This window comes from Staurois parvus, unplaced genomic scaffold (assembly GCF_062004578.1).
Source record: "Staurois parvus isolate SC_StPar_1 unplaced genomic scaffold, SC_StPar_1.0 ptg000973l, whole genome shotgun sequence".
NCBI classification, from domain to species: Eukaryota; Metazoa; Chordata; class Amphibia; order Anura; family Ranidae; genus Staurois; species Staurois parvus.
The window spans coordinates 916,763-941,465 of record NW_028318769.1 but is presented as its reverse complement, the minus strand read 5'-3'; the positions used below and the strand labels follow the sequence as shown (position 1 = coordinate 941,465).

The 24,703-nt window shown below is 44.1% G+C and overlaps 1 protein-coding gene across 2 annotated transcripts in view; it reads right to left on the bottom strand.

Moving 5' to 3' along the window:
* The window catches only part of DAXX (death domain associated protein), a 63,002-nt gene that overhangs the window by 22,829 nt on the left and 15,470 nt on the right, over positions 1–24,703 (bottom strand). Inside the window, exons 2-6 of one of the 2 annotated variants that reach the window (XM_089657182.1) lie at positions 18,777–19,069; positions 11,414–12,263; positions 10,457–10,641; positions 8,476–8,629; positions 151–1,282 (exon numbers count right to left, since the gene is read on the bottom strand). In XM_089657182.1, coding sequence (XP_089513308.1) covers positions 151–1,282; positions 8,476–8,629; positions 10,457–10,641; positions 11,414–12,263; positions 18,777–18,989 — 2,534 coding nt within the window. In that variant the 5' untranslated portion in view covers positions 18,990–19,069. Of the gene's footprint in view, positions 1–150; positions 1,286–8,475; positions 8,630–10,456; positions 10,642–11,413; positions 12,264–18,776; positions 19,070–24,703 lie in introns of both variants that reach the window. The other variant, XM_089657181.1, reaches the window with a different exon arrangement.

Sequence of the window (24,703 nt, the reverse complement as noted above, 5' to 3'; positions counted from 1 at the left end):
GGGGACATAACTTCATAAAGGTGGAACATGTAGAAGACATGAACAAAATATAACAGCACCTACTTCCTCTACCCCTCTCCTTTAAATGACTAATGACAGCCCAATGACAGATGCACATATGTTCTAAGCCGGTAACGTCCCAATCCTCACCTGTTGAGTTTTGCAACACTGAGTTTTTGTTGTGTGTCGTTTTCTTCCGCTTTGTACTTTGCCACTCCGTTCCCAGTCCATAACTGTGAGGTGCGCTTTCTTTTCCTTTTGTTGGAACCAATTTCCTCAACTTTCACTGTGATAACAGAGTCTGTAGGGGTGCTCGTGTCTCTTTTCCGTTTTAAACGATTTATGGGAGTGGATGACATAACCACGGCCGTGTGAACTCCGTTGCTGGTGTCACTGCATATGCTGCTTTTGCAATTATCCAACTGCACCACTTCTGAGTTTTTATTTGAAGACTGACTGTGGCTGAATGCAATCTTGCGTACAGAGTCCCCGTGCTCTCCAGGAGTATCTATACAGACCAGCTTCCCGTTACTGCTCTGCTCCTTGGTCCTTGTTGATCTCCCTGAACCCAGCTTTTTGTTATTTACATGCCTGAAGCGCTCCTCCTCACTGCCCACAGATGGCGAATCCTCCGGTCTGATAGGAACCTTGTGAGCAAGACTGCCTGCAATTTTGTTGATGCATTTGTCCAAACGACTGGACTTTCCCTCTTTTCCCCTTGTCGGTGGGCTCTTGGGATCCGTTACTATGTTTTTTGTTTCTGTACACATCCTAGTACCCTGCTCCTTGCTGGAAGGCGCTCTTGCCTCCTCATAAGGCACATTTACTAACTCAGTGTTTTTTTCATCCCCCCAATCAAAATCCTCTTCAACAACGCTCATTTCCAAGTTCTCCTCCACATCATGATTTCCAGAATCTGCCTCCTCAGAAGCCACACCTGAGGTCACATTGCCCTTCTCTTGTTTAGCATGGTCCTCTTGTGGCTGGTTAACCAGTTGGCTATCATTGCTAAGACATGGAGAGGCAGGAGAAGCTGCCTCCACCTCTAGCTCTAAGCTTGTACTCTGGTCTTCCTTCTCAGGTGAGAGAGATGTAGAACCTGAGGACAAATCCTGGTCTTCATCTTTATCTGACCCCTCTTCATCCTCTTCATCTCCATCCTGATCGGAATCCTCACTGTCTTCATTATCCCCCTCCTCCTTACTAGCAGGAGAAGAGTTCTGGGGATCGGATGTCTCCTCCATCTTTTGGTCGGTTTCATTCAAGTAGTCGACATTCATGTCTTCTAAATCAAAGTGGAAGAAAAAAAAATATATTAAATGCACATTCTATCTTAGATACACTATATGGCCATATGTATGTTGACTCCCCTCCAAACTACTGAGTTCAGGTGGACAAGGTCAGCTCTATAAGAGACACAGTTTGATGTGAAGGAATCAAGTGGCCTGCACAGGGCCCTAACCTCAGCCCTACGGAATACATTTGGGATGGATTACAGATTGCAAGCCACATCTTCTCAAACATTAGTGTCTGACCTCAAATGCTCCTTTGGCTTAATAGGCACCTTTTAGAAAAAGCCCCAAAATCTTGCAGAAGGAATTCCCAGAAGAGTGGAGGATGTTATAGCCATAAAGAAGGGGACAACTCATTATTGCCAAGGGTTCGGAACGATGTCTCACAACTCATACAAGACTGTAGTGGTCAGGGGTCCACAGACTTTTGGCCACATAGTTTAACCACTTCAATACCAGGCACTTTCATCTCCTTCCTGCCTAGGCAACGTTTCTGCTTTCAGCGTTGAGTTACAATTTGGCGGTCATGCAACACTGTACCCATATGAAATTTTTATCATTTTTTTGAGACAGATACAGCTTTCTTTTTGAGGAAATTTAACCACCACTGAGGCTGTTTGCTGCTACACAAATGAAAAAAATACAGAAAATTTTTACGAAAAAAATTTTTTTTTCAGTTTGTTATAAAATTTTGCAAAGAAGTAATTTTTCTTCTTCCCTGATGTGTGCTGATAAGGCTGCACTGGTGAAGAGGCATTAATGAGGAAGCCCTAAAAGGTGGCACTGACAGGCAGCACAAGTGGGCACCGTTAGGCAGCACTGATAATCAGGGTCACGTTCGCTGGTTACCAGCTTTCCTCTCCTTAGTGCGAGGAAAGGACTGCTGAAAACCGGCAAGTCTATTTATGATGTAATCAGCTGTGATTGGACACAGCTGATCACATGGTAAAGGGCCGCTGTGATTGGCCCTTTACCATGATCTGCGACTCTAAAAGCTTAAATTTTTTTTTTCTAAAAATAACAAGTGTCATACTTAACTGCTGTGTGTAGTGGTTTTGCACAGAACAGCCCAAATCCTCCTCGTCTTGGGTCCCCCGCAGGCTCTCCTGGTCCCTCCCTCCTGCCGGGTGCCTCCACAGCAAGCAGATTGCTATGGCGGCACCCGCTGCTCCATGTGTCCATTCACACACGGAGTGTGGCTCGACCTCGACCTCTCTCTCTTCTCATTGGCTCTTTGGCTCAGATTGATAGCAGTGGGAGCCAATGGCTCCCGCTGTGGTCTCAGCCAATAAGGAGAGGGAGTCCCGGGATAGCAGAGATTCCAGTGCACATCGCTGGATCGAGAGGGAGATAGAGGAGTATTAGGGGGGATGCTGCACAGAGGTTTTTTTACCTTCTTGCACCCTTGAGCCTTTACAACCACTTTAATTACAGGTAAGTCAGGTCAGTAAAGCTGAAGGGAAAAAACTATTTCTAGCTAAACTTGAGCTTTAAAACCTAGTCCACATAAGGACATGAATTAGCATGGATCCAAACCCCTACCTGACCCCTACCCTTGTTCGCTTTTCCTTGGAGATTTCCCTAATTGTTTCTCTCTTCCTCCTTTTCTGATAATTTTTCTTTTGTTTCCAATACCTTTTCCTATTTTTCTATTAAGCCGCATCAGCAGACACTGCCCACCTGTTTCTGGACCTCTCCCCATCTGCCTTGATTCAACGACCTAATGGTGAATCCACCAAAAGACTGTCCATTCTCTCCCAGGTCCACCCCCGTAGCTTCAGAAAGAGCAATGCATGCCTACGATAAGTCTAACCTTGATGATATCACCTGGTTGGGAGCAAGTAGCGTCTGATGCCTACCATCTAGAAATGGGTGGAGAGCCTGGGGCCAGATGGTTCAACTACCTGGAGAAATATTTCTCCAGAGCCACTCCCATCCCCTGGAACTCCCTTCCCCAATGTGTCCGACTATCTCCATCTGTGTCCACTTTTAGACAATCCCTGAAAATTAATCTCTTCAGAGAGGCCCATCCTGCCCCCACCTTACATCTGTTCATGTATTTTGTCCATCAGCCCATCCCCCACAGTTATTACCTTTTGTATCTCTCAACCCTCCCTCTTAGATCTTGCTTTTTTTTTTTATTATTTATGTTTTATAATTATGTATTTTTTAATTTACCATAATATGATATATTCAATAGTTTTTATTCATTAATCTATGGCTATTTGTTGCTTATAGGATTCCTTTTTGATTAAGGTGCACTGACTCTCCTTATAAAGTGATTGGATGAGCAAAAGTAGCCCCCATTAGAACTGTTTAGCCATATAATACAGGATATAAATGTTGTTTTTATAAATATTATCGTTTCTAATAAGTTTCCCCTAGAAATATCAGCATATTATGTGTATATATGTTTTTATCTCTATTTTTGCCTTTTAACAATGGTCTTATATGTTGTATTATAAACTGTATGCCGTGCAGGGGGAGCCGTCCGTTCCGTTTCCTGTTTTCCCTTGTTGTCCCTGCCTGGCCTCTGTGCTTGTAAATCTCCTATAAAGATGGCTGGTAACTGGACATTCCTTAAACTTGATAAAGCGCACGCGAGCAAAATGCGTTGTCAAGGTTACCAGCTCAACTTGTGTTCCAAGGCCAGGATCCTCCTTCTGCCCCCTCCGAGGTTGCGGTGATGTCATTTCCGGAACGCCACGATTCCAGCCACTAACGGAGTTCTCTCCAGGCTTTTGTTGCCTGAGGAGCGAACGGTTCTCCTACCTTGTCCTTACCACCACACTCTTGGATGTACTTACCACTATACATTGCTTCTATTAAAGCTCCACTTCCTTAAACTGAACCTCTCCAAGACCGAGTTTCTTGTCTTCCACCCAGCCCGGACACCACCTCCACTGACTTCTCCATCATGTCCAACAATGCCACCATCAAACCCGCCCCGCAGGCCAGAGTACTTGGTGTCATTCTGGACTCCAACCTATCCTTCCAGCCCCAAGTCCAATCTTTAACAAACTCGTGCAGACTCCACCTCCGCAACATCACCAAAATCCGCACGTTCCTAACCCCAGAAACCACTAAACAGCTCATCCACTCCCTCATCATATCACGACTCGACTACTGCAACTCCCTCCTCACTGGCCTGCCTCACCGCTGGCTATCCCCCCGCTCCAGTCGATCCTGAATATGGCTGCCAGACTCATTCACCTTTCCAACAACTCCATCTCCGCCACCCCCTCTGCCAATCCCTCCACTGGCTTCCGATTGCACAACGGATCAAATTCAAAATCCAAACACTGACGTACAAAGCCGTCCACCATACTGCCCCGAACTACATCACTGACCTAATATCCAAGTACCACCCAACACGCACACTCTGCTCCTCACAAGACCTCCTTCTCTCTAGTTCCCTGGTCTCCTCCTCCCATGCCCGCCTCCAGGACTTCTCCAGGGTGTCACCCATCCTCTGGAACTCCCTGCCCCAACCCATCAGATTATCACCTACTCTCCTCTTCTTTAGGCGCACCCTGAAAACCCATCTCTTCAGGGAAGCCTACCCCACCCCCTGCTAACCTGCCGACATCCTCCACTCTTCCTACCACCCCATCCCCCACAGCTATCTCCTCCTGTGCCACCATCCCCTCCCTCCTAGATTGTAAGCTCGAAAGAGCAGGGCCCTCGATCCCCTCATGTATTGTATTGTATTGGTATTGTTCTGTCACATGTTCTGTCCCCCTTTGTAATGTACAGCGCTGAGCGAACTATTGGCGCTTTATAAATACTGTATAATAATAATAATAATGTTTTGGTAACACAGCCCTGGAGAGCAGTAACAACCTGACAGGGGATCTAACCTTTCCCTACTCTTTCAAAAATTAAGGAAAAACAAAAAACAAAAACACAATTTTGGCAGGACGAACAAATTAAAAAACAATGCAAAAGACATGGCTACATTGAGCTGGGCATGACCTCTGGTGAGGGTAAAACCTTTATTTGTGCAATAATCTTTTAGCAATGCTGAAAGAAAACATGTAATCTAGTAACTGTAGAAACGTTATTGGTTTTATATTTACAGGTTTAACCCCCGGGTGGTGAAAAACAGATGGGGAATTCCTCCAGTTTCACACCAAGGCCATCTGCAATATATATGGCTATAACCTGCATCTTCTGTTACCCCCTTGTGCTCCCAATTCCACTCCATTCTGGGTCCTGCCTGTTCGTTTCCTTTCTGCTCATACTCAACACAATAAAGATCCAATCTTACACCATCACAGGAGAAAACATTTTAAAAGGACAGCCTGGGAAGGTGGCACCCTGGGCTTAAAGGGGAAGAGGTGACAGCCACCTGGGCTTTGGGTTTGCCAGTCAACATTGCAGTTTATTTTGAGGAATCAATAATTTGGGGTGATACAGAACTGCAGCAGTGCCAAGATTATTATACAGTATTTATAAAGCGCCAATAGTTCGCTCAGCGCTGTACATTACAAAGGGGGACAGAACATGTGACAGAACAATACCAATACAATGCAAAACATGAGGGGATCGAGGGCCCTGCTCCTTGGAGCTTACAATCTAGGAGGGAGGGGATGGTGGCACAGGAGGAGATAGCTGTGGGGGATGGAGTGGTAGGAAGAGTGGAGGAGGTCGGCAAGTTAGCAGGGGGCGGGGTAGGCTTCCCTGAAGAGATGGGTTTTCAGGCTGCGCCTAAAGGAGAGGAGAGTAGGTGATAATCTGATGGGTTGGGGCAGGGAGTTCCAGAGGATGGGTGACACCCTGGAGAAGTCCTGGAGGCGGGCATGGGAGGAGGAGACCAGGGAACTAGAGAGAAGGAGGTCTTGTGAGGAGCGGAGTGTGCGTGTTGGGTGGTACTTGGATATTAGGTCAGTGATGTAGTACGGGGCAGTATGGTGGACAGCTTTGTACGTCAGTGTTAGGATTTTGAATTTGATCCGTTGCGCAATCGGAAGCCAGTGGAGGGATTGGCAGAGGGGGGTGGCGGAGATGGAGCGGTTGGAAAGGTGAATGAGTCTGGCAGCCGTATTCAGGATCGACTGAAGCGGGGATAGCCAGCGGGGAGGCAGGCCAGTGAGGAGGGAGTTGCAGTAAGATGCATAAATGAACATAAATGAAACAGAAAGGGAGTATGGGGTAGCGATGTGGAGTACAAGAAGAAGTCCTCATGCACACGAGACGTTTTTACAGCGGCTGTTTTTGGCTTTTGACGTTTTTCTCTACAGCCAGTAAACCCCCCAGCATGTTATCCTATGTTTCCATACACACAGACTGTAATCAACGTTTCTTGGCTGGGGCCTTTTCTGGCTGGAAAAAAGACCCCACAACTAGAGGAGTTTTTTAGCTGTAAAAATGCGGAAAAACACGGTAAATCGCGGAAAACCAGCATTTTTTGGATGTTTTTCTGACAGAAAAAAATCTCTAAAAACCACAAACGTGAAAAAAACGCAGCAAAACACCAATACAAAAACTCTAAGAAAAATCTGAAAAACTCACGTGGGTAAAATGAATATCTCCTAAACGTGCCCCATTTAGGAGATATTCACTCTTTTTGTCCGCTGGCGCATGCGCTCTGAAGGAACGGCATACATGTGCCATTCCTTCATAGCACTGAGCCGTGTCCCGAGACTCCCGCGCATGTTGTCAGTGCAGCTCGGCCAGTACGGTGGCCAGGACTCATGAACCCGGAAGGAAGACCGGGTGAAGATGGAAGTTTCTGTAGCACGGACACCAAACCGTTGGAGGGCTTAATTTCCAGGTAAATCCGGCATAATATGCAACATTATTATGACATTACCTTCCAGGATATTTTTCTTTTCCAGCTGCGGTTTACTATTGCTTTAATCTGAATGGAGTGTAGTACTAGTAGATTTAGATGCACAACTAATTAGAAGCTGAGCTTCAGATAACACTTTTTATGTTTTTTTTTCCTTTTTGGAAAAAGGTTTTACATAAAGCTGACCATTGTAAGCACCTCTGTCAGTATTAAAGCGGAACTAAAGGCAGAGATACTCACTTTTCCAACAGCATCTTCTCCTGTGTGCTTACATTCCCAGGATCGCTGTGAGCTGGCAGGTAGACGTAGTTTATTGCTGAAGAGACAATGAGGGGTTTATTTACTAAAGCTAGAGAGTGCAAAAATCAGGCTGACTTCTGCATAGGAACCAATCAGCTTGCAGGTTTTATTGCCAAAGCTTCATTGAACAAGCTGAAGTTAGAAGCAGATTGGTTTCTATGCAGAAGTCAGCCTGATTTTGCAATCTCCAGCTTTAGTAAATAAACCCCTGAATGTCTTTTCTGCAAAACAAATCCTGCCAGTGAGTTACAGCAGAACTTTAGTTCTGCTTTAAATGGCTTGTCTCAATCCTCTAACTGCCACTTTTGCAGGATAGCTTGTCCTGCTGAAAAATAATAGAATACCTGGCCAGATCACCTGTTGAAAATAAAGGAAAAAAAGCCTATAAAAAAGAAAGTTAATGCAGCCATCACATCTAAGAATGTGATGCATACTAGCACATTATGCAAGACTTAACTGAAAATGAAGCCCTCCAGCGGTGTGATGTCCATGCTACAGAGGCTTCCATCTTCACCCGGTCTTCCTTCCGGGTTCATGGGCAGCACAGTGGCTAAATGGTTAGCACTTCCCCCTGGCAGTACTAGGGTCGTTTGTTCGAATCCCAGCCACGTCACCACCTGCCTGGAGTTTGAATGTTCTCCCTGTGACTGCGTGGGTTTCCTCCGGGTACTCCGGTTTCCTCCCACACTCCAAAAGACATGCTGGTAGGTTAATTGGCTCCTGTCTAAATTGTCCCTAGTATGTGTATGTATGGATGTGAGTTAGGGACCTTAGATTGTACACCCCTTGAGGGTTAGGGACTGATGTGAATGTACAATATATGTATGTAAATTGACGGCTCTATATAAGTACCTGAAATAAATAAATGAGTCCTGGCCGCCGGACTGGCCGACCCACACTGACGACATGCGCGAGAGTATCGGGACACGGCACAGTGTTATGAAGGAACAGCACATGTATGCCGTTCCGTCAGAGCGCATGCGCCAGCAGACAAAAAGGGTGAATGTCTCCTAAACGGGCACGTTGGGAAGCTGCAATATAATAAACGTTTGCTTTTGGGTGAAATACTGCGTTAAATCCTCCACTGACCATCATTTTCATCATCAGCCGCCTCCTGGCTTTGTCTCAGCTCTTCTTCAATATCCACATCCGATTCCTCCGACTCTTCATCTTCTTCATCCTCTTCTTCTTCCTCAGATTCAGCTGAACTGTGAGATTTTGCGCTTTTGCTTCTTGGAGAATCCTGCAACCAATCCAAACAAATACTGAAGTAGTAACAAGCAGCAGAGAAACATAAATCAAAGCATCAACTAAACGAATAGGGAAAACCATCTTCAGTATGAGCCCCAGTTTTGGTCACCAATCCTCAGAAAGAATGTCTGTGATATGGGAGTCCAGAGAAGGGCAATGAAGCTCACAAGCTGGCTGGAGGACCTCAGTTATGAGGAACGACTACAAACATTGAATTAGATTCATTTATATCTGGCAGCGGATGCAGCATTGGGAACAGGTTACATGTTCCACCCTAAAAATGGTGAACTTATCCTTTAAGAGGGGATATGATCACAATATACAAATCTTTAAATGGTGACTCTAGCAAGGGAAAAAAAAACTGATTAATCTCAGGTCTCTAAAGAAGACTCAAGGCCACACAATGAAGATTAACCGCTTGCCCTCCTGAGGATTTACCCCCCTTCCTGACCAGGCCATTTCTTGTGTTACGGCGCTGTGTTACTTTAACTGACAATTGCGCGGTTGTGCAAAGCTGCACCCAAATGAAATTTGCATCCTTTTTTTCCCCCAAATTGAGCTTTCTTTCTGTGGTATTTGATCACCTGTGCGTTAATTTTTTTGCGCTATAAAAAAAAAAAATTGACTTTTTGCTATTAAACATCTCCAGTAAAAATTAAAAAAAAAACAAAAATCAAATTTCGCCATAAACCTACGCCAAAATGTATTCTGCGACATGTCTTTGCTAAACAAAAAAAATCACAATATGTGTAAATTAATTGGTTTACATGAAAGTTATAGCATTTACAAATGGCGGTATATATACTGGGATTTTTTTTTTTTATTAGTAATAGCGGCAATCAGCGACTTATAGCGGGACTGCAGCGGGCATTCTCACACTGGAGGGAACTGACTTGGTGTCACTGACATCCCCAGTGACGCCAATACAGTGATCAGTGCTAACAAAAAGCACTGACACTGTACTAATGGCACTGGGCAGGAAGGGGTAAACATCTGGGGTCAAAGGGTTAACGGTGTGCTGCGTGTGTTTTACTATGGGGCTGTGTGCTTTGCTGAAAGCACACTGCTTTGCATGGCTGTGCTGTGCAAAGCCATTCAAAGCAGTGTGCACAAGCTGACAGGGAGGAGAACTGTTTTGTTTACTAAGTTCTCCCCCCCTCCCATTGGAGATCCTCGGCAAACACTGGCCAGGACCCGATGATTGACAGCCGTGGCCGCAAATGACGGCGAGGGTAGGGCGTGCGCCCCCTAATCGGAAATGCGAAATCACGTATACATACGCATGATTTTGTGCACCCGTGCTGCCATATAGCAGTATATCTGCTATAGGGCGGGTGGGAAGCGGTTAATAAGAAGCGGTTCAATATAAAACTGTGTAAGGAGTTCTTTGCTGTTAGAGCATTAAGGATGTGAACTCCTTTGCTCGGTTGGTGGTGTCAGCAGAGAGTGTAGATAAATTCAAAAAACTTTTAGATATGTTTCTTCGTAAACACAGTGTGCAGGGATATGGAAAATGTTAGTGACATGAACACACAAGCTAGCTGGACCAGTTTGTTCAACCTTACCAACTATGTAACAAAACAAGGGGACATAAAGGGCTGTCCTCCCAAACAGAGCAAATTTTGATCTTGGAGTGCATACAGAAAACCAGAGCTCCCTGGGTGCCCCCCTACCTACAGTAGGGGAATACATACAGAAAACCAGAGCACCCTGGTCGCCCCCCTACCTACGGTAGGGGAGTGCATACAGAAAACCAGAGCTCCCTGGGTGCCCCCCTACCTACAGTAGGCTCTGTAGGCTGACAAAGTCTCTTATCTACCTTGACACCCTTGGAAGTACTCGGCACTTCGCTGTCTTTGTTCTTGTTCTTCCAATCCTCCTCTTCCCCTTCATCTTGCATCTCTGCAAATTTTTTGATGACATCCTCCAAGCGATTTACAGCCAAGCTACGGTTTTCACAGAGACGTCGGGCCAGGATTGTGTCCTGTTTAGCAGGGTCGTCACCTGGGCAATCACGCAAAAGAAAGATCATTAAAATAACTGACATAATACCTTATTATAGCTGCAAAAAGATGCAATAAGAACCCCCACCAAGACCCTCCAGCCCATTTTTTTGTAATTACATTTCTGGGGACATCCTGTACTCCAATGGTGTACAGAATACCTCTAAGTTGCTATATTGCAACGACAATGCTGTAGATTGAAAAGGAAAGGTCATTTATAATAACATTAAAATTACAATATGGCGTGTGTAGCAATTATATAGGCTATATATATTTTTCCCCCATGAAAGTGGAGTCACCCTTTATCGTAGACCTCAATGTATATTCAAATCCCTAAAATCTTTGGAGAGTGACTTTGATGAGACTTTACACTCTCTGAATCAAAGTCGCAATAAAGTAGTGCAGGCACCTTCTCAAAGCTGCACTGCTTTAAACAGGTGCCATTGAAAAGAATGGGTTGCAACTTGTCATACGACTTTGATGTCCAAAGGCACATGACATGTCTCACAAATGTGAATGAAGCCTTAACCTAGTTATTATTATACAGGATTTATATGGCACCAACAGTTTGCTCAGCGCTTTACAATATGAGAGACAATACAGCAACAATACAGTTCAATACAAGAGGGAAAGGAGGGCCTGATCCTTGAAGCTTACAATCTAGGAGGGAGGGGCTAGTGGTACAAAAGGTAGTAACTGTGGGGGATGGACTGGTTGGAAGAGTAGAAGATTCCATTATTAGTTAAGTAATGATCTTTTCTTTAATCACTCACCACTCTTGTAGAAATCAGTCAGATGAGAACCAAAGTTATACACCAAGTCCAAATGTCTCCGGTCTTTCAGCTTGTTCCCAAGGTCCCGAAAAGCATCCTGTGCTATACTTTGCACATGCTTGCGTGTCAGGCCTAGGTTATGCCTTTCACTGGCTTTCTGGACCACCTTAAGGATATCGCCGTAATCCGGGAAGACATCTCTGGTTTTATTGATGAACTTTTCCAGGCGGCGATTGACCTCTTTGTATCGGGTGCCCTTGTACTCTACCCGTTGCTCTATAACCCGACCTGTGAGGCTAGAGCAGTCCTTCAGCTCACACAGTTTCTCATAGATGCGAATCATTTTCTGTTTCAGCCTTGACTCCTGGATGTAGGTCGAGTCCTCATCATCCATATCATCCAGAGACAGCTCCTTCTCTTGTAGCTTCTGAATCTCCTGAGCGTAAAGCCGCAAAAGGTTCTCGAGGCGTCGGATCTGATGCTTGGATCCCGCTTTCTTTTCCGATGCCTCCTCATTTGCGTTCGCTACTTCTTCCTCCTCCTTTGTATTTTCAGTTTCTACCCCTTCCTTTGAGTCTTCGACTTCCACCTTGTCACGCTGTGGAGTGGCAGCTAGCGTTCGTAGACTGACTTTTTTCTTCTCGGAATGATTCTTGAGCACAGTACACAGTTCATTGATGTAAACATAGAGCTTTGTTTGCTTGCCCTGCACACGCGTGAGACAGCGACCCAAGGTGTTGCGGAACTCAACAGAAGAAAGGTAGCTAGCGTTGGTCTTGGAGTAACATTTTTGAAGGAAGGGTATTACCTCTGGATGTTCAGCTGTTAACTTGGAGCAGTAGTCCACAAACTGAAAAAGATGAAAGGTGCAAACATTAGGATTGTAAGGGAAATACAGTGCTCAGCATAAATGAGTACACCCCAACAGATTTGTAAGAAAACCTCTTTTCAGAATCAACATTTTCTATGGGACACTATACTACAAAATACTCCCACTAATGCCAGCCATTGATTGCGAACAAGATTTGTTAAATTTGCACAAAATATTTTCCTAACAAATTCATTTAAGATCATGTGGAAAAAATGAATACACCCCAATGAAAGTCTTATGCAGGCCATAGACGGGTCGAAAATCGGACGATTTTTCTTTAAAAAAACAAAAAATCGGTCGTTCAAGCGGCCGACATTACCAGCAACAGTAAAAGAAAAAAAAAAAAAAAGAAAAAAAAAACGGCCGATTTTCATCCCGTCTACAGCCGGCAAAAAGTGTCCCTGCAGAGAGCTCCGCTATTTCTTTGACAGTTCCTTGACATTTACAGCGGCTGCAACATTGTATCTATTTGTATCCATTTAGGATACAGATGTTTTTATTCGGAAACAAATAAATACATTGTTGCAACCGCTATAAATGTCAAGGAACTGTCAGAAGAAATAGCGGAGCTCTCTGCAGGGACACTTTTTGCCGCACTGGAATTCCTCTTCTTCTTCATCCTCCTCTTCTTCTTCATCCTCCTCCTCCTCTTCATCCTCCTCCTCTTCATCACCCTCCTCTTCATCACCCTCCTCTTCATCACCCTCCTCTTCATCACCCTCCTCTTCATCACCCTCCTCCTCCTCCTCCTCTTCTTCACCCTCCTCCTCCTCCTCCTCTTCCTTCACCCTCCTCCTCCTCCTCCTCTTCCTTCACCCTCCTCCTCCTCCTCCACCCTCCTCCTCTTCCTTCACCCTCCTCCTCTTCCTTCACCCTCCTCCTCTTCCTTCACCCTCCTCCTCCTCCTTCACCCTCCTCCTCCTCCTTCACCCTCCTCCTCCTCCTTCACCCTCCTCCTCCTCCTCCTCCTTCACCCTCCTCCTCCTCCTCTTCCTTCACCCTCCTCCTCCTCCTCTTCCTTCACCCTCCTCCTCCTCCTCTTCCTTCACCCTCTTCCTTCACCCTCCTCCTCCTCCTCTTCCTTCACCCTCCTCCTCCTCTTCCTTCACCCTCTTCCTCCTCCTCCTCTTCCTTCACCCTCCTCCTCCTCCTCTTCCTTCATCCTCCTCCTCCTCCTCTTCCTTCATCCTCCTCCTCCTCCATCCTCCTCCTCCTCCTCCTTCATCCTCTTCTTCATCTTCATCCTCCTCTTCTTCTTCATCTTCATCCTCCTCTTCTTCTTCATCCTCCTCTTCTTCTTCATCTTCATCCTCCTCTTCTTCATCCTCTCTTCTTCTTCATCCTCCTCCTCTTCTTCTTCATCCTCCTCCTCTTCTTCTTCATCCTCCTCCTCTTCTTCTTCATCCTCCTCCTCTTCTTCTTCATCCTCCTCCTCTTCTTCTTCTTCATCCTCCTCTTCTTCTTCCTCTTCTTTTTTCTTCTTTTTGTCTTCCTCTTGCAGGTCACTGCTCATGCGCAGATTTTTTTATCGGTAAAAGATCGGCCGATTTGCCCATCATTGCCGCGAAAATCGGCCGATTTTTTTTCCAACATTACCGATAAAAAAAATCTGCCAAAATACCGAAAAACGGCCGAACATTTAGCCCCCTAACGATCCAAAAATCGGCCGATTTTATTTTTGGACGAAAAATCGGCCGATTTTCGACCCATCTATGGCCTGCATTAGAAGCAAAGCTACATTTTAGACAACAAAATCCTAATTATGAAGAATTCAACTACAGGCGAGTCTAATTATTCATTCCACAGGTGTCCAGCAGACAATTATAAAAGGGAGTTAAAGAAAACCCCTCCCATGCCATGCTGTCAGAAATGGCACCACATGGAAGAGAGCTGTCACAAGGCCTGAGAAAGAAAATACAATTTTCTTTACACAAGAAAAGTGAAGGCTACAAGAAGATTAGCGAAGCTTTACTTATCAGTCAGAATACTGTAGCAAAAGTGTTACAAAAATGGAACTGCAACCATCTCACAAAGACATTCAGGCCGTCCATGGAAGTTAACACCCCAGCAGGAGCGTCTTCTGATGAGAAGGGTTGAAGAAAATCGTCATGCAAGTACACGTAGTTAGCTAAAGAAGTACAAAGCCAAACTGGGGTGATTGTTTCCAGTGACACAATATGGCGTACACTGCAGAGGAATGGCATGCATGGGTGTCGTCCACGAAGGAAGCCTCTTCTAAAGTCCATGCACAAAAAAGCCCGCCTAGAATTTGCCAAAGCCCATGCTGAAGAAGTAGAGGTTTACTGGGACTCTGTACTCTGGAGTGATGAGATGAAGATAAAGTTTTTGAAACTGATGGCGTCACAAAGGTGAGGAACACAAAGAAAAATGCATGGTGCCTACAGTGAAACATAGTGGTAGCAGTGTCCTTCTGTGGGGCTGCATGAGTATTGCTGGTGTCGGGGAGCTGCATTTCAATGATGGTATCATGAATTCACAGATGTACTGCTCTATATTGAAAGAGAACATGCTTCCATCACTCTGTAACCTTGGTCGTCATGCATTTTTACAACATGAGAATGATCCAAAACACACATCTAAGGCCACTGTTGCATTTCTGAAGAACAGGGTGAAAGTGATCTAGTGGCCAAGTATGTTTCCTGATCTGAACCCAATTGAACACCTATGGGGAATTCTGAAGAGACAAGTTGAGCATCACTCTCCATCCAGCATCCAGGCTCTAAAAGAGGTCGCTCTTGAAGAATGGAAAAGATTGATGTTGCAATATGTTGTCAACTTGTTCATTCCATGCCTAGAAGACTTGGTGCGGTCCTTACAAATCATGGAGGTCATACAAAATACTAGATGATGTATTTTTTGTTGTTGGGTGTGTTCATTTTTGCATCAACTAATTTGAGTAAAACCGAACATTTTGTAATCTAAGTTATATTATTAACCTTACTTTCATGTAATGAGTGAAACAAATGTTCTATAAAACTCAGTTTTGTCAAAATTTTGAAAATAGTTCTTCTTGTGTTCATTGAGATATTGATTAAAATTTTACTTTTCAAAAGGAGTACCCATTTATACTGAGCAGTGTATATATTTTTTTTTATACACAAGTATGAAATATTATACATAAATATTTTGTGTGTGTCACTTGCTGCACAGTCTGCAAGCATAACAGCAGCATTCCACAGACTCATAACCCGCTATGCTGTGAAATGGACATGAGGAGCAGGTAAGATCAGATTACACAGACAGATGGATGAAACAGAAGGGCTCCCCCCCCTCTCTTCTAGCAGAGATAGGACAATCTAGATCTCTGTTATTCCCAGGCTGCTAACAAGAATGCAGAGAACGTTAGACCTTCTAATTAGGAAAACCAAGTGTCATAGATGCACCTTATGTTAATGAGACAACGATTTTATTCCAGAAAGGAAAAGTGGCTCATACACCCATCTGCCCCCCTCCCCCTTTCTCTATCCTACCCACATCTGTTCTGAGGTCTTTTTCTCTCGTCCCCTAATTACTTACTTTGTCTATCCTACTTTAATATTCCCTTTGTATTTATTACTTCTGTTGTCATGCCAACAAAGCAAAAATTAGTCAGTGCAATCTTAATGACAAATTACTTTTCACCCCCCCCCCCCCAATTCCCCAAACATTGCTTCTGCCCCCATATACACACACACACTTTTTTTTTTTTTATAAGAGCAATTAACACATCTTAAACCCAGCAGGCCTCTGACCAGTCAAGTGATGTCAATGGTACTTCCTTTTCTCATCAGGCTTCAGTGGTGTTTACTCCTGAACAGAACAGCTCCCAAGTAATGACGCGAGTTCTCATCTGTGCAACAGTACTGTGACCCTAGGTCAGCACAATTACACACCTCCAAGGGGCGTGTCCATGACTGCCTGGACTGTGGGAGAAGTGGGTTGAATGTTGCTCGGGGTCATTCAACCTGGAAGATTATAGGTACTGGACTCTTGAGAACAAGCTTTCGGGGTATGTCCCCTTCTTCAAAGTCCAAACAGTACTATTACAAATCACAAAGTTTAAGCAGAATGTTAGAAGGGATTGAGAAAAAAAAAAAAAAAAGGCTACAGATAAGATAGATCAAAAGTGAGGGGGGGAGGGGGGGGGATACTACACTCACACAGAGGGGGTCAAGCTTCAGCTAATAGATAGTCATAAAACTGTCGGATAATGGTTGAGGAATCCCATGTCCAAGTTAAGGCCGTTATCTTTTGTGTCAAATAGAATTATCTATTAATAGAATTAGAAATAGAATTAATTAAGGGATCTTCAATATTTCCGGATCATACAGCTGCACCTCCAGTAATGTTGTATATCTTATCCAGTGCAGAAAATGCAGCAAAGGATCTTATGTTGGCGAAACAGGACAGAAGTTGCAAACAAGGATGAATTTGCACAGACATACCATCAAGGAACATAAAGAAGATGACCTCTGCACACCTGTAGGACACCATTTCACACAACCAGGCCACAATATGGAAGACCTCAATGTTTTAGTTCTGAAAGGAAAATTCAAATCCATCCAGGAAAGAAAAACATTTGAACTAAGAATGATAATTCTATTTGACACAAAAGATAACGGCCTTAACTTGGACATGGGATTCCTTAACCATTATCCAACAGCTTTATGACTATTAGCTGAAGCTTGACCCCCTCTGTGTGAGTGTAGTACCCCCCCCTCACTTTTGATGTATCTTATCTGTAGCCTTTTTTGTTTTTTTTCTCAATCCCTTCTAACATTCTGCTTAAACTTTGTGATTTGTAATAGTACTGTTTGGACTTTGAAGAAGGGGACATACCCCTGAAAGCTTGTCCTCAAAATTGTATGTTAGTGCAAATAAAAAAAGTATCACGGACAGTACTCAATTGTTTCTGTCGCAAATGCACTAATATGGCTGCAAGAACCTCAGGTACTGGACTCCAGAGAGAAAATAGTGAGTATAGCAGCATAGGGTGCATTTTTCCCAACAGCATATTTAAATGTTTTTTTAAATAATGATTTGTATTTTTTTAAAACCCTTCAAGTCCAGGGTCAAAACAAACCTTAAAAGGATAAGTTAATCTTTGTTTAAAAAAAAAAAAAAAAAAGAAAAAAAAAAAAGCGCATTTATTTTTTTACTAGGAGCCTAGAAAATATTGGTGCCATGCAAGACTCCTGCAGTGTTGTCAGTGTAGCTGTCTGCTCATACCTCGTACACAGAGACAGATACACACTGACAGGAAGAGGGAATTATTATTATTATACAGGATTTATATAGCGCCAACAGTTTGCTCAGCGCTTTACAATATAAAGGGAGACAATACAGCAACAATACAGATTAATACAAGAGGGACAATAGGGCCCTGCTCCTTGGAGCTTATGAACTACCACAGCACTCAACAGCACATTGGTAGTTCATTGAGAACTACCAGCTGACAGCCCCAAAGGCTGTTTGGACTTGTAGTTTTTAACTCACAAAATTCTGTGAATGAATGATGCGGCCGAGTGGGTGGGGCCCCGCACGGCTGCTTTTTTAAAAATAGTGACAACTAGTGGGGGTAGAAGATCACCTGCTAGCTGTCACATGGTGCATGAGCACCGGCAGTGGGAACAGGTTACATGTTCCACCCAAAAAAACGGATGTAACATGTTATCCTTTAACACCCAAGCACAATTTTGAAACTTTAACATGTGTTAGTAAAACTGTACATATCACCACAACTGATTAGTGTATCCTGGTGGACTATACCCCTTGTTTGTTCTCAGGAATGATTAGACTTTCATTTGGAGGGAAATGTTAATGGATTTTCCTTTTTTTTTTTTTTTTTATGAGAAAACTGTCCCAAAATAGTAAAAAAAAAATATTTTTTTTTCAAGTTTAGCTTTATACTTTTATGCCAATACCATGTAGAACCACAAAAAAAACCCCTTAAAATAAAATCCCCTACTCCTGACGATCCCAGCAATACCACGTGTGTGTGTGTGTGTGTGTGATTTGTTCTTTGTGCCTGTAGTAGCGGCAGGAATCAATAGTATTTTGCTTTGTCCTACCTAAACACACTGACACAAAATATAAAACCTTTTTTGCTTACCTAAAGCACACTACCACTAATACTGCCACTGACAGACAGTGCCCGACACTGCTTTCGCAGCAATCGTGTAATTGGAATCTGGTTCCCTGGGTCCTGATTGTTAGCAGAAACCAAGGTTGTCATTGACAGCCCGGTCTCAGTGCTGGGAGCGCGTGATCAAGCATGCTGCCAGAATAAAAACAAAAGTTTAAAGCCCACCTCTTGGATGGCACTTATGTGTGAATGAACCTTGGTCAAGGTTTCCTGAACACAAATTCCTTTTAACAGAACATCCTGAGAACATATAGCAGGACAGCAGCAATCATAGCTTTGCCCAAAAGTGGGGGATTAGCTAGAAATAGGCATGGACCTCACCAAGGATGGTCACTGGTGTGCATTACCTCCTCAAAAAGTTTTTGGTTTTCTGCACCCATTGGGGCCTTGTTTTGGCTGTTTCCACCATCTTTCTTTCCACTGCTTTGCGGCTCAGGTGCTGGCACAGGCTCAGGTGGACTTTCCTTTGCTTTAGGGGAAAAGGATGCTTTAGGGGAACAGGACGGTCCTTCCTCATCATCGCCGTCATCCAGCACAATGATATCAACCACATTGGCCATTTTTCCACCTCAAAATCTCAAGGACTGAGACAGTTCTGCGTGAGCATGGCAGGCCAGGGTAGGTGAGGATCAATACCAACCTAAAAGAAAAAAAAAAAAGTAAAATACATTCATGCTTTTTCTTTCTGTACATTTCATATTAAACATGCTGAAAATAAAAGTCACATCTAGTCAGAGAGATTAGGCCAGGGGTGGTCAATTATTTATTTTTTATTTCTTTAAAGTACTTCTATAGCACCATCAATTTACACAGCGCTTTACATATATATATATATTGTGTGTGTGGATCTGAGGAGCTATGTGATCTGACCAGACCGGTACCCCCATACCATTGAGGAGCCATCAGTGTATTTCCAGGCAGTATCCATACAGGACCCCGGCTACACATGATCTTTACATGCGCTTTAAGATTGCGCTTCTGGTAAGTGGGCAATCTATCTATTCCTTTCGTATTGGGATATTGGATGACATCAGAGCTGTTTGAAGTTGTTTTCTGGACCACTCATTTCATTTGATACGACTATATCGGACATTTACTGTTTATCATTTTAAAAGGACAATTTCTCTGTTTTTTCTTCTATAGCGCTGCACTTATTTTTTTTGTCCAATTTATATAGAAAGGTTTTGTGGTTCCTTTTAGTGCAATTAGCTGCTTTTGAAAGTGCGCTCACTAATCTGCTTATATACGTTTTAAATATTCATTATCAGAGACAGCAGACACACAAAAGGATATAGTGAAAGGCTATGGGCATGACAAAAGAGATGGTCAGACATTGCAAACATGCTGCAGGAGACTGTCAGAATGAACACGCTATAGGAGTTGTTGGAGACTGGGGACATGCTGCAGGAGAATGTCAGAGTGAACACATTATAGGAGTTGTTGCAGACTGGGGACATGCTGCAGGAGACTGTCAGAGTGAACACGCTATAGGAATTGTTGGAGACTGGGGACATGCTGCAGGAGACTGTCAGAGTGAACACATTATAGGAGTTGTTGCAGACTGGGGACATGCTGCAGGAGACTGTCAGAATGAACACGCTATAGGAGTTGTTGGAGACTGGGGACATGCTGCAGGAGACTGTTAGAATGAACACGCTATAGGAGTTGTTGGAGGCTGGGGACATGCTTTCAGAGACAGTGATAGACTGGGAACATTAAATGAAGCTGCTAGAAAGCACTAATATAACATAGCAATAAGAAAACAAGACCTACAGAGCTGCACAAAAAGTGTCAAGGGGCCGCAGGTTGGGCACCACGGGACTAGAATATGTAATCCCGAAGGCCTAATTCACGTGGGCACACCTGTTCATACACCCCTGTGAAGAGCCTGCTTCGCCTGCATGGGAAGCACAGCTGTTCTGTGCAGGCAATATGTTCAAGTCAACGACAGGAGGCCGGGCTGAACAGACCAGCACAGACCTCCAACCACATCCCAGAAAGTACACTTGTGCAGGTCCGATGCACAGATCAGAATGAAGTCTGTCTACATTCTGATTGGTGCTTCAGAGCTGCACAGATGAGCTCTGAGATCCAAGTAGCTGGCCACCTCTCATTGATTTGAACAGGCTGCCTGCATGGATCAGCACAGAAAACACCTGTACATCCCGTATGGGTGAAGACAACCCTTCACACAGGTGTATAGATAGGTACACCAGTTTGGATGAGTCCTAAATGTATCTTTCCAGTATGTTTTGAATTAAGCCTCACTAAGCGCCTTGCAAATAGCAGTAGAATTGACGCCTGCCTTGTGTGCTCTTTCAATTGGCTGTTGGGTTGCCCATTAAATAGACCCAATGGGCAATGGCCAATTGAGGAAGCAAGCACAGAAGCCTGATAACACGGCTACCAATTGCAAGGCAGTGACTTCACGTCGTCAGCCTGGAACAGAAAATGCCATTATTGAAATCATTGCAGGCGTGCATCAGGAAGTCCTGTTACTAACACAGAGACCAGGATCTCACTCTCATACTAACGATCGGGACCCGAGACTCACGGTTGTGGGTCACCGGAACGCGGAGATAGCCTCTGACTGGCTACAACAGCGATCAGTCATTGTGAGCCACCCACCTGTTTACTTCCTCTTCTGAATGAATGGGAAGATGCATTGTATCATTCTCTTCATACAGGAGAGGAAGATATAAACTATCAAAAGTGTGTTAATAAAATTGCTAGATAAAGGTTTGATCTAGGTCAGTGCCAGGGTAAGTGGTAGGGTCAAAGGTCAAAAGTAAAAGTGAAAGGTCAGTATCAAAGGTCAAGGTCAGTATATTTTGGATAGAATGCTTTTCTTTTATTTCTTTAAAAAAAGCTTTTTTTAAAAAAATTTGTGTCAGTGTGTATTAGGTAGAATGATAAAAAAAAAAAATAAAAATAAAAAGTTAAATGCGAACCACTGTTTCTGGGCCGTACTATAGATACAAGCAACATACACATAAGTGGTATCACCGCAATTGTTAGGAGAATATATTTTGGGTTGTCCTTTGGTGGTAAATTATGGTAATAGCAAGAAACACAGTTGAATTAGACAAAAGTTGAATTACAAAGTCCACTACGTGATGATTTTTGCTGACAGGTTCTCTTTATGGAGACATCCAGGACCCTGCATGTCTCCCTTGTGCTCCACTGAATGTAATGCAGTCCACATCGCCCTGCGTTACATTCTTTCCAGGCCTCCATGGCTGGGAATTTGTCAACGGGGACCCGGAAGTGACATCATAAACATCACTTACGGGTCAGGACACAAAGCGGAGGGGAGAGGACGTGTACGCTCTCCTCCCTCCTCTTCAGCTGACGGCGGTGAGCCTCAAGCAGGGGGAGGTTCACACGGGAAGGGGGGGGAGAGGTTGGTACTGTGTGGAAGCAATCGGAGGCACTGCCCGAATGATTCAATCTGACAGGGCTAAAGGTAAAAAAAAAAAAAAAAAACCTACTTGCCCGGCACTACATTTCCTGGGCGTTGGGCGATATGAATTCAACATCCCTGGTGCATGAACTACTTTACAAATCCAAACGGTTCCATAGCCAATCATCGGATGAAATTTGCCATGCGATTTCAACAGTCAAATTGCATGAAAAGTGGCAATAGTGTGAACAGGGTCTAAATCACTAAGGGGTTAAGAAACAATAATACACCTGCGCCTCTACAAACAATGGTTAGTGTATACTGACAGCTGCTGTGTTCAATCAAATACAGGGGTCAATTCACCAAGCCCTGGTTCAGACCAGTGCGACTTGTCATGCGATTTGGAAGTGTCAAGTTGCACCCTATTGTCCGCAATGGAACCGTTCAAATTGGTGCGATTCCGACTTTGCGGTGCCGCACCCGTTTGAAAAAAGGTTCCTGCACTATTTTTTGTAATTTCAGGTGTGGCTTGCATAGACAGCATGAAGTTGCACAGATGTCAGGCAAGTTGCACCTTAAATCGCACTGACCTGCGGCTTTGAAATCATGTGACTTCAATTGAAGTTAAAGTGGAGCTCCACCCAAAAGGGGAAGTTCCGCTTTAAGGACTGCTCCCCATTAAGGATTGACACCTTTGGGAGGCGGGGGCGGATACCCGAATTTTACAGGTACCCGCTTCCACTTCTGGTCCGATTGCCTAGGCAATCGGAAACGGAAGGTGTCCTCCCTCCCCGAAGTCTTTTGGGACACGTGACAGGTCCCAGAAGACTACAGGACCATTCACAAAGCACAGAGCTTCTCGCACATGCGCAGTGGGTACCCGGCTGTGATGCCGCAAGCAGTCACAGCCGGGTGCCCACACTGAAGATGCCGGCCTCCAGGAATACAGGACAGCAGGTGAAACGGGCTGCGGGGGACACACCACAGGACCGAGGGACAGGTAAGTGGCTGTTTTTTAAAAGTCAGCAGCTACAGTTTTATTTTTTGACAGGGTAAGCGGAACTCCGCTTTAAATATTTATGTTTTGCGATGTTCATCCTGTTATTTTTGGTGTTTTTACGCAATTTTTTTTGACATGCTAACACCGCACCAGAGGAAGATATAAACGCACACAGAAATATTATGAAACTGTGAAAACATTCTGGTGTGTTTCCATTCACTGTAAAAACATTCTGGTGTGTTTCCATTCACAGAACAATCTCCCCCTGGTGAAATGTTACAAATTGTTCTCATTTCTGAGCTCAGGACAGAACATTTCCCCACAGATACATTGTATACTTCTCATTTTCTGGGCAGTGCAGAGCTCCTCCTCATTGGTATTGTGTACATTGATACAAATCTGATGTCCTACTGGCAGGTGATGTATAACCAAGATGTGTTCTTTAACCCCTCGCCTACAGGGCACTTCTACCCCCTTCCTGCCTACAGGGCGCTTCTACCCCCTTCCTGCCTACAGGGCGCTTCTACCCCCTTCCTGCCTACAGGGCGCTTCTACCCCCTTCCTGCCTACCGGGCGCTTCTACCCCCTTCCTGCCTACAGGGCGCTTCTACCCCCTTCCTGCCTACAGGGCGCTTCTACCCCCTTCCTGCCTACAGGGCGCTTCTACCCCCTTCCTGCCTACAGGGCGCTTCTACCCCCTTCCTGCCTACAGGGCGCTTCTACCCCCTTCCTGCCTACAGGGCGCTTCTACCCCCTTCCTGCCTACAGGGCACTTCTACCCCCTTCCTGCCTACAGGGCACTTCTTCCCCCTTCCTGACCAGGCCAATATCCAGCTTTCAGCACTGCTGCACTTTGAATGACAATTGCGCGGTCATGCAACACTGTACCCATATGAATTTTTTACCATTTTTTTTGAGACAGATAAAGCTTTATTTTGGTGGTATTTATTCACCGCTGGGATTTTTATTTTTTTTCTATGTAAATGGAAACGTCCAAAAATTTTGAAAAAAAAGTGTTTTTTTAAATAAAATTTTGCAAATAAATAATATTTCATCATAAAACTTGGCCAAAATTTATTCCATTATTTTTTTAGTAAAAAAAAAAATTTGTTTATAACCAAAAATTATAATTTTTAAACAGGTTTTTTACATTATTTTTTTATATTATTTTTTTTTTTACATACTGTCTCCCTAGCAGTACAGGGTCACCATGGTGACACTGTACTACTTGTGGGGGGTGATGAAGATTTATTTATTTATTTATTTTTTTACACTGATTGCTTTTACACCCATAAAGGCTGTAAAAGCAATCATTTCTCTTTCTCTCTGTCTGCATTCTTGCAGTCATTGAGAAGTACTGAGTGAGTGGTGATTGGTCACAGCTTGTCACATGGTACAAGGCTGTTGTGAATAGCCTTGTACCATGTGACCTCTGTGATCATTCACAGATTTCACATGAAGTGAGACAGATAGAGCTTTCCTTTGGTGGTATGTAATCACCTCGGGGTTTTGTTTTTTTCTTAAACCAAAAACCACTGAAAATTTTGAAAAGAAAAAAACTTAATTCTTAGTTTTTGTTATAAAATTTTGTAAATAAGTGATTTTTCTCCTTCACTAATGTGCACTAATGAGGCTGCAATGAGGGGCACTGATAGGCTGCACTGATGGACACTGATAGGTGGCACGGATGGGCATTGACAGGCATCACTGATGAGCACTGAAAGGCAGCACTCATATGGCACTGATAGGCGGCACTGACTGGCACCGATAGGTGGCTCCGATGGGTGACACTGAAAGGCAGCTCAGATGGGCACTGATATGTGGCATTGAAGTGGCACTGATGAGCACTGACAGCTGGCACTGATGGACAC